This window comes from Dipteris shenzhenensis, chromosome 11 (genome assembly GCF_047967505.1).
Source record: "Dipteris shenzhenensis isolate YYH24624 ecotype China chromosome 11, Dip_SZ_1.0, whole genome shotgun sequence".
NCBI classification, from domain to species: domain Eukaryota; kingdom Viridiplantae; phylum Streptophyta; class Polypodiopsida; order Gleicheniales; family Dipteridaceae; genus Dipteris; species Dipteris shenzhenensis.
In genome coordinates this window covers 23,578,050-23,588,781 of record NC_141606.1, presented here as the reverse complement: position 1 = coordinate 23,588,781, position 10,732 = coordinate 23,578,050, and the positions used below count along the sequence as shown (strand labels likewise).

The window sequence follows — 10,732 nt, the reverse complement described above, 5'->3', positions numbered from 1 at the left end:
TGTATTTAGAGTGCCACGAGGAGGTGATTCTGCAGGCAGGTTGTACAGAGACACTAGAGCAAGAGCAGTGCATCTCGGATGTTGGAAGGTCGACTCGTTTAGAGTTCGAGACACAAGTCAGAGTCGACTATTGTTTGTGGAGTATCAGGCATCAGATGTTGCAGGAGGCATGTAGGATGCAGTATGCATGTTACAAGGTACAAGGGCCCCTTTCAGTGCACAATGGATCTCACAGCATGCCACAATAGTAGATCGAGTGGCAGGTGGAGAGCATTAGAGGGTAGCCTAGAGATCTCTATCGGCCATTGAGGAGGATGATTCAGAGTAGCTAACCCCAAAGTTTATGGGTTAGCTCTATTATATGTATTTATTGTTGTGGACATCTTTTTTTGTATATGCTAAACCCATAGTAGTTGGGTTAGCACAGTTGTACAACCTTATATTTTATAGACATATATTGGGTTTTATGTATTTCTTTTTTGCTAGTTTTTCACGGATGTACTTTTTTGTGTATGTATCTTCTTGTCATTCATGCAAATCTTTGATGGATTATAGTCATTGTGTACATTTTTAGATCAATCATTTTGTTAAGATAATATGTTTTCATTGCAATGGTTGTAAAAAAGTGATTTGAATTGTTACATGGTCCACATAAGGATAATGTAAATTAAAATGACATGGAATGAAAAACCAATACAATGAAACTATAAATCCTCCATACAAAGAAAATATAGAGTGTTAACACAATGATACAATATGAAATAATAGTACAATGCACTACTCCTCGGGATCTGCTCGCATGGCAATAGCTGCAAGTATGCTCTCATGATCCTATACTGCAAGTTGCCAACGTGGACTGGATCCATCCTTGCGAGATCAGATGAGATGAAATTGAAACTTGATTGAAACAACAAGGTGGGAATACATGTATGCCTTGCGATGAGCCATGTAATGCTACTGAAGCAACTCGATCATGCTGCCATGCCTATGTATTTGCTGGAAGTAGTAACCACCGACCACCATGCTGTGAGTACCAAAAGAAATCCCATGTCCATCCATTGAATCCTCATTGAGCACACTCTTTACCAAAGAGCATCTCAACAAGTAGTAATCCACACCCTTTTCATTGCCCTCAGGAGTAATGACAGCAAAAACATCATCAATGGCCAACAAAATGGTCAACTCATCATAATCCCTGCCAAATGTGAACCCAATATCCTGAACATCAAGCACTGCCTCCCAAGGCTAGTAGGGAGAAAGCACATGATGTGTCCATGGATTAGCCCATGTTATCATGGAACATCCTCCCCAATCGCCATCAACACATGCAGAATAGAAACATGCAAACCGTCGAGAGAAGATCATGGGATCCCTAGAGCATGTACTCCTAATAGAATGGAAATCAAAAGTACCATGCACTGATCGAAAATCATAAGCAATGGACCAATAAATACTCCCAACGTCCATAGACCAGAAGAAGTGCCTCACCACCCTATCTGTACGTGATTGATAAGAAGTATCACGAGTACTCAAGTGCAATATGCACCACTCAACTACCTGCTATGCATCCCTAAACCAATCAACACCATACCACAACTGGTGGCATCGTAAAGCATGCTTCATGCATGCACCTACACCATCATGTTCTTCCTTCCAATGCCTAGTCTTGAAGTAGCTCAAAATCACTAGGATGCGAGCATCATGGTGCCATCTATGGAACCAAAAAAACTATCTAGGAGTAGAACACACGAAAAAATGAATGGCGTCACGGGACGAACATCACGCGGCTTTAGTTCCCGAAAACTATCAGTACGAGCATCGGTATTAGTGTGGGTATATAAAGCAAATCATCAGCATGGGTGTTAGCATGGATATCAGTATATACCGACACCCATACCGACAAAACATGGGTTTTTTGGGGGCTTAGGGTTTAGGGTTTGAGGAATTTAGGTGTTTAACTTGTCTTGCAGGGATTGTTGTGGATGTGTGCAGGTGGAGAAGATGAGTAGTGATAGCTCATCGGATACAGGGCCACTTCTCATTGGGAGTTTGGAGTGGCTTTGTGAGAGATTGCCTTGTCCTTGCACTGTGCACCACATCCATCAGACCAAATCCAATGTTACTGCCATGTGACTCCCTGGTCTCTCAAGAAACTATCATGAAGAGTGAAGCAATGATGTGCAAAGTGTGCATCATGCGAATGGTCATTCACTGATGTAGAAGTGATACTCTCTGATAATCACTCGTGAGTTATGGGTGCTATCAACCCCATCCAGCTGTGCCTATGCATGATTGTAGCTAATGTGCATGAATATAGCAACCTATAAAAAAACACAACTATTTATTTAACATGTACAATATTAGCATACATGTACACACTTAGTTAACAAGTCATTACACCTAAAACCTCACTAATTCATCTACATTAATATACACACTAACACTTAAACACCAACGAGGGAGAGCACAAACAAAAAAGTGTTGCCTGCTCAAGAAAATAATACTTGGACTAAATCTCATGCTACGGTGCGAAAGTGTAATTCTCTGCAAAGTCCACCACTTAGACAACCGCCCCCAAAGGAAATGTGTTGAGGCAAGTGCGAAACTGTTGGGCCTCCCACTTTGCAGTGTGCATGTGATGTATGTATGGGTAGATCTGTCGTTTGAAATGATCAATGAACACCACACATGGAGTCTCCTTCTCCACAATATGCAACCTCCTAGACTATCCACCACCATCCAATGTGTGTGTAACATGCTCGTAACGTTGCCAATGCACAATCTCCATGTCAGTACCATCCTCCTGAATGGTATGAAGCAGGGCCAAATCACCGCATGTGGCACATCTCCCATCCACATAATCAAGTGAATGGTACAACACATCCTCCTCTCATGGACACAATATAGAGTGAATGAAGTCATGAGGACTGGTAGGAACCACTCCCTTATGTCCAATGAGGGAATGAAAGACATCGTAAAACAATCCAAAGTTGACATGGTATCGACAACAGCATGTATCCCACTCCTTAAAACATTGCACAAATCATGGCTTACACCTCTCAAAAGATCTTTGCCCAATCCTAATGTGGGGATGTGCCTCTATAAACCGAGTATACAACTTAGTTTGGCTAACCTCAAGAAAGCATGCCCCATGCTCGATGTAAACACCATGTGAGACCCTCTTTCTCAATGCCTTCTTGAAAATTGGTGATGCCCTACAATGCTCCTCCCAAAACTGCCGCTCTACGAATGCCTTGTTGCTCTCATTAAGAAAACAATCACTTCAAGGTGCGTGACCACTAGAAGCCCATGGAGCATCAACATCATTGGCATCCAAACTCTCTCTCTTGATCATGCCCACTCTTACTGTAGGTGTTGGAATGTGGAGTAAGTGAGATGTAGCGTGACAATGACCTGCCATGTGGGGTCGAGTAATAGCAACCACAATAGCATGATGTGTTGCCAAGGCATCTGCAGTGTTCCTCTTTTTGATAGATGCATAAGAATGACGAACACTACTAAGGACCTCACTACATGCTGTCCTGTCTCTACATGCACCAATCCCAGCAAGCTTTCTACACTCTACCAACTTAGGATGATCAATCAAGCAAGTGAGAAGAGTAGACTGAGAAGCAAGAGTAAGATCAACAAAGAAACACTGAGAAGCAAGAGTAAGAGTTGATCTGGGGTGGGTGCACATGGGAGGGTGGTCAAGCATGGGTTAAGTGGGGAGAGGATGTTTTGGGTGGTTCCCAATGAAAGAGGAATAGCCAATAGGGCATCTTTACATGCCTGCCATCCCTCCACCTCAATATACCATCACCCCACACAAGGAGCACTCTCATTAGTACACCTCAAATCCCACTTATCCCTAGAAATTAGGGAACACTAATTGGAGGCCCTTTTGAGACCCCATTTCTCCCGTAATGACCCATTATTTGTAAAGTTTAAGCCTTTAAAATGACCTCGGGGGGTCACCTCATAAAAATGTAGTGTACCATGTGCATTCAAAAGGAGGGGTATTTTAATTCCACTTTTTGAAAAAAGTTAATAGGATTACAATAACAAGAGGGGTTTTTCAATTCAATTTTAGGAAAAAATCACTTAGTCCATAAGTAAAGAGGGATGTTTTTATTGGGCGGAAGATTTTAGTTGAGGAGGTTTTTCAATACCCTTTGAACGCATGTGACACATAGGGTTTCTTAGTAGTGCATCCCCTGAGAAAATGACCCCTTTCTCTACACAAACTTACCTTTTTGTCAATACCCAATTTAAAAATCCCTTTAATAGGTATATTTATTATCTTTTTTAAAAGGTATAAAATTTATTTATTATCTTTTTTCAAAGGTCAATTTTTGTTGTTAAATAAATCTTTCGTGAACTAACATGCTATATTTAGATATGATGGTGATCCCCTTAAGTTCAAATGGCCAAGTTGACATCTTGGAATGTTTAATATTGGTGGTGGCATCTTTCTCAAATTTTGAGTGAGGTGAATGGTATCTTCATCAAATATCATTAAAAAACATTGCACAACATGGGCACACAATGGGTTTATAACACGACATTATCTATTCAAGCAAGCAATACCAATTTCACACTAGCTTGAGGAATTGAAATCGATGAAGATGAGATGGAGGGGAGATAAAGGGAAGAAAACTAAAGATTGGTAGTTTTCTCATTTTTCGGAATGAGGTGGTTTGGAGCCATGAAGGTGATTCCTAAACATATCTCTGTACCCACATTTTCAAACCACATAATTTCCATGGTTTCAACAGACCCAAACCCCGACAAAACTAACCGATTGTAGCCTAATAAGGCAGAGACACCGCTTCACATTTTACAATGAATAGATTTTGCAATGAATAGAGAGTTTAACGAGAAGAAATATATGGATTCAATTGCTACAAGGCGAGTGAGTACTTGGTTGGTGACATGCTTTGGTAATTGGTCTCCAAATTTTCCTTGATAATCAAGCACATACGACGTAGGTGTGGAGCAACAAAACGAGAGTAAAAGGAGACAAGCATGATGAAGGCACTTATGAATCCAAGGAGGATCAGCGATGACCACTTTAGAAAGGGCTTCAAGCAATTTGTAGAGCTTAAGGTCTAACTATGTCAATTTGAAGAACTTTTGCATATAAGGAATGTTTTTCTTTTTCCAAAAAAAAACACATGGAAAAGTTCGGAAAGGAGCTTGAACTCTCCACTAAAGGAGTGGCTCTAAGGAAAGATTGCTACTACATGATGATGAGAGAGAGAGAGAGAGAGAGAGAGAGAAGAGGTCTCAATGAGCATCAATTCTTCACTAAAGCACTCCCACTAAAGCACTCCTTTTAAGGAGAGTGCGAATACACGATGATAAGAGAGAGAGAGAGAGAGAACCTAAAGTTCATCCTTGGTCTCCATGACATAACGGCAGACTCGGGCATCCTTAAAGACCCTGCCTGGCCTGCACAAGTATCCTTGCTCCGGAGCACAATGAGTGTCTTTGGAGCAAATACATAAGCCTTCAAGAGCACAATAGTCTCTTACCGTTTGCACTCCTCGAGCACCAACTCCAAGAATTGCATCTGACCATTCACTCGAGAAGAAAGCCTCAGGATCTAGCTTCTCTTTCACCTCCACAAACTTTGGCAAATTTAGAGTCCTGCTTGCCATCCCTTCAAAACATAAATCTCTGTTCTTTCCCCAGTGAGGCTTTCCCCCATACTTCAGTAGCAGCATCTGTTCCACCTCCTCCATCACATCTTCGTTCAACCTTGGAGTGTTGGCTTCTTTCGAACGGTAATACATGAATTCCACCACTGTCGCATCCTCCTTTTCGCCAAGATAAGCTTCTGATTTCTTGATAAATCGAAGCAGAAAGCCCCCAGATATGCCTACCCCGCACAAAGCAGTTGGATCATCTTCTCGGATTCTCTTAATATCTTTGATCACCTCCTTTATACGTGACATGGGAATAGAGATGGCACTGTCGTAGTAGAAAAAGCCTGCCATTCGAGGATCCCACCTGCATGTCGACGCGTCGGTATCGAGGGAGGATCCACTGTCCGATTCATCGGAGTGACCTGATAGTAGACATCCTCCAGAGGCTTGCATACGATGGTTATAACCCACGACTGGGAAGCCCTGGAAGCTGATCCCATCGTTCAAAAGACCGTCTCCGCTAATAAGCCGCTGGTTAAGCCGATCTTCAGAAAGCCTGCATAAGCCTCGGGCATCCCGTTGGAGTTCGGCAGCTTCTTCTGCGATATCAATTCATCAGGGAACAAGTCCGCCGTCAGGCAGCTTTAGTAAAGCAAATGTGATTATTCAAGCTGTCTTCAATTCAATTTTTGGCGGATAATCTCATGCACCTCATGCAACAGTACTTTGTACGTAAAAAATACGTACCAGTAGATCGTATGCTCTCTGCAACAGAAACCGGCATCGCGTCATCAAGGGCAAGGTTGTACACACCATCACCTTCAACCTCCACACCAACGCGGTCATCTAGCTTGAACAATGCTTTTCGCGAAGATGGATACCATGCCACCCCTCCAAATTCATGGGATTTCGCAAAGGACTCGAACTCATCTTCCAAGTCATGATCGTCTCGAACTTCAAGCGAAACAGATCTTTTGAACATGGGCTCTAGAGCGAATGTGACTTGCGAAATGGCCCCTAAGACCCCAAGAGAGAGCCTTGCTGCATTCAGCTCTGGATCTCTCTCAGTAAACTCTACAACTCTTGCATACGACTCTTCTGGGCCGGAAGGGATGACAAGTCTCATACTCACTACATACTCATGAGTAGCGGATCCCTTTCGGGATAAGCCAGTTCCATGAGCCCCAGTGCTTACTAATCCAGCAACAGACAACCCCTCCCAGTTTGGTGCATGAGGAAGCGCTAAGCCGTCTTCAGCAATTCGATCGATTAGATCTCTCAAATACACTCCCGCATCTGCCGTTACTGTCAGGGCTGTCTTGTTGACATAAATATTGTGATTGTAGTTCCTAGTGCTAATGACAACGCCGTCGTCACCACCAGGACAAACGAGCTTAGTGATGCTGTGAGAAGCTTTGCTTATCACTTTGACTTTGAGGTTGTTTTGGACTGCATGCGCCACTGCGCGGACGAGTTCGTCTTCCGTAGACGGGTACATCACTTGGCGCGCCTTGCAAGGCGTCCTGTCTAGCCAAATGTCCTGGAAGTAAGAGACAATGCAACCGGTGGAGCTACATTGAACTGGGGAGGGCATAGATGCGGAGACATCGTCGATTGAGAAGGCGGCAGCGAAGAGCAGCAGCAGGAAAACAACCATCTCAATAATAATGGGGACGATGAAACGCCTATAAGTAGACGATCGATAAGCTTCGAATAGACTTAAACGGCGCTCTCCTGCGTGTCTACTTCTGGGGTGGCTACGTGCTAAACGGCTTGATTGAGCGTGGGCTCTTCTACTGGATTGGAAGCTAGACAAGGAAAGAGACGAACTACGCTATCGACTCTCGACTCGTGGTAAAGCCACGGGATCCTATGGCGCTCTCTCGCTTGTCTTCCTCCCTCTGCCTCTCTTTGTTCATTTCGTCTGCATCTCTCAGCTTTTATAAGGTACGCAGCCTGGCAATGCCAATGCCTCAATGGTGGTAAAGCCCATGTTTCAATGGTGAACTTTAATCAAGAGTCTGTGGCTCATATGGGTTTTTTTCCCTGCCCTCAGGGTGGCTTAAGTGGAGACTATGGCCCTTAACCCCATAGTGCTTATTTTTGTATTTATTTTATTTTTCCAAGCAAAATTGCTTATTTTTGTATTTATTGGCCTGCCATAGGTAGGTCTTAAGTGAAGGCGATTCAATAAGAAGCTAATTAGCCAATTTTTATTTTAAAAAATTCTCCATTTTTTATTGATCCTCATTCTATTTTAGCCCCCCCCCCCCGCCTCTCTCTCTCTCTTTCTTTGTCTCCCTCATCACTATCAATTCATCATCTCTGCCCTCTTTTGCTATTTGGATCTCGGGCAGGCCTTATGAATGATTTGTTATCATTCACCTTGTTTTTCCAAGCGATATTGCTTATTTTTATATTTATTTTATTTTTCGGGAGAGTACTTGGCACTTCCACCATTTTCTCCTTCTTCTCATATTTTCTCCCACTTCTTCTCATCTCTCTCTCTCTCTCTCAAGCTCTCAAGTCTCCCTCCCACTCTCGATCTCATCTCCAAGCCCACATTATCTTGACGTAGCCTAGAAGCTCTACCCTTACTCTAACTTCTTTTGGGTAGGCCTTATGAATGACAAAAGTCATTCAAATTATTGACCTTTTGCTTTTATTATTAGTAGCGAGGCGGCGCCCCACACTCTTCCCAATGCTAGAAGCATTGAGATGCCATGCCAGCATCCTAAAAGGCATGTCCCATTAAGCTTTCTTGGATCCCATCTATGAGGGCCTGACCAAGATTTCACATGAAAGAAGATGCGATCTTTGGACCAATCCCAGTGTTTGGGCATCTCGGGGGGGTCACTATGTATAAACCCTCTATATCACATGCATTCAAGGCCTATATTTAAAGTCCCTTATTTGTAAAAAATTTCATTAATAAAATGTACCCCTTTTCTATACAAATCTGTAAATTTTTTCCAAAACTATTTTAAATAGTCCCTTATGTATATTTATTTTTGTAAATTTTAGAAATAAAAAAAATCCTTCTGCTGAACTCACGGGATAGGGTTACATATGATGATTGACCCCCCCGAGTTGGGCATTAAATTGCTGAGCCAGCAAGGCTTCAACAGAAGCAACTGAGTTGCTGACTTTCAATAGCTTAACAAACATGGGAGGGTGTTTGTTGGCCCACTAGTAGGGCTAGGACAACCTCACTAGCATACATGGGGAGATACTCTCAGAGGGCCTCCCCATGAGGCTGCTCAAGCTAGCACAGCCGTTATGCATCTCCGTCAAAGCATTGGCCTAGCTCAAATTTACATTTATGAGATGTGACAAGGGTTTGCAAACTCAAGGGAGACTCCTTGATGAATGGAGTGGAAGAGTAGATAGTTCACTACACTAAGACGTAGTGCCCACGCACTCTTCTTCACTCTTGTTAGATGTGTTTTTGCTCTTGGTCCTCATAGAGCTCGTTTACACTTAAGTGTAGGTGCTCTGTAGGTGCCATAAAGTGGCATTATTTTCCTGAGCGCTCTATGTTCCCACTACTAGCCCTGCCATCTAAGGGCCATAATTTGGAAATCGACCACCCCCATACAAACAAAAGATATTGCTCTCCACTCGAGTGTTTCAGGTCTCAGTCTCTTGTACATAGCTAATTTGTTGATAGGGCCTTCCCTAATTTGGACTGGTTGCAAGTTCTTTGTGCAGACATAGAAGAGGTGGCATTTCATAAAGGCCTAGAATTTCATGGGAACTAATGCCCATGAATGCTCAATGACACTGCATTTCTCAGCAACAAGTGGGATGATGGGAAATTTTTTTGTAAATACAACCAATGGTTTGTTTTCCTTTACAAGTATCCAAGTCAATGTCATGACCTTTTTGAAATTTGAGGTTAGTGTTAACTATTGTGTTAGTCCTAACCCTAACCTATTATAGGTTGTTCAAGGTTTCCTTTTGTTAGTACTACCCCAACTACTCTTTGAAGTACTTGATAATGGGCGTTAAAGGTCCATAGTGGTTTTTCCACCTCAGGACCTAGCTTTCCTCTTGCTTTTATGTGTTGGTTAAATCCTCTACACAACCATATTGCAACCATATTAGCACTCTCTCAATCTTACCTATACAGATAGTCATTGCTCAACATGCCTTTTTGCTCCCTTCTCGTCTCTAGTCCACCACCAGCCCCATGCTACATTGCCTCCCTCCAGCTTGCCTCGCGTGGTGGCTACTCCATCACCTTCATCAATGGAGCATCAACGCCAAACGATCCCAACAATGCATGCTCAATGCTACCCATGGTGATTCCACACTCGCACACTTCCACATCAACTTCATTACCATCCTTGAGAACCTCTTGAATCATCTCTTGCTCTTATGTCTCTCAAGTCCCTCCATCTACTTCTTTATGGCATACCAACCATATTGCAACCATATTAGCGCTCTCTCAATCTTACCTATACAGATAGTTATGGCTCAACATGCCTTTTTGCTCCCTTCTCATCTCTAGTCCACCACCAACCCCATGCTACATTGCCTCCCTCCTTGCCTCTTGTGGTGGCTACTCCATTGCCTTCATCAATGGAGCATCAACACCAAACGATCCCATCAATGCATGTGCACAATGCTACCCATGGTGATTCCACACTCACACACTGCCACATCAACTTCAATACCATCCTTGAGAACCTCTTGAATCATCTCTTGCTCTTATGTCTCTCAAGTCCCTTTGTCTACTTCTTTATGGCATACCAACAAGATGTGCTAGTAGAGGAGATCAAATCACAACAACCTTTCTCTTCTTTCACTTGTCCACCAATTGAGATCACCCAAAGGTCATTCTACTTCTCTACCTCTTGTATTCATGAAAGTTATTGGAACTCAAGGCTCACATTAGCATAGTTCTTTTAAAGGTGAATTGTAGAAAATGAGGCGCTCTTTGGGTTTGGGACAAAATATTGGGCAACCACGGCATTCTTTTTATTTTTCAAAAACCTATGTCGATCACAAAAAATGATCAAACTTTGACAACTATATCTTTTGGTTGACAAATCCAAATTGGGTCATGTGGCATATGA

General features: G+C 42.7%; 1 protein-coding gene and 1 pseudogene across 1 annotated transcript; both read right to left on the bottom strand.

The window, feature by feature from the left end:
• Positions 1-954: 954 nt before the first annotated feature.
• On the bottom strand, positions 955-2,853 carry LOC147896787 (uncharacterized; annotated as a pseudogene).
• Positions 2,854-5,288: 2,435 nt separating this feature from the next.
• Positions 5,289-7,541, bottom strand: LOC147896786 (L-gulonolactone oxidase 3-like). Its single transcript, XM_087382024.1, has 2 exons — positions 6,399-7,541; positions 5,289-6,250 (listed from the first exon to the last, which is right to left on the bottom strand). The coding sequence occupies exons 1-2, from the start codon at positions 7,306-7,308 to the stop codon at positions 5,388-5,390; spliced, it is 1,773 nt and encodes a 590-aa protein (XP_087238150.1). The 5' UTR covers positions 7,309-7,541; the 3' UTR covers positions 5,289-5,387.
• Between the last annotated feature and the right edge of the window lie 3,191 nt (positions 7,542-10,732).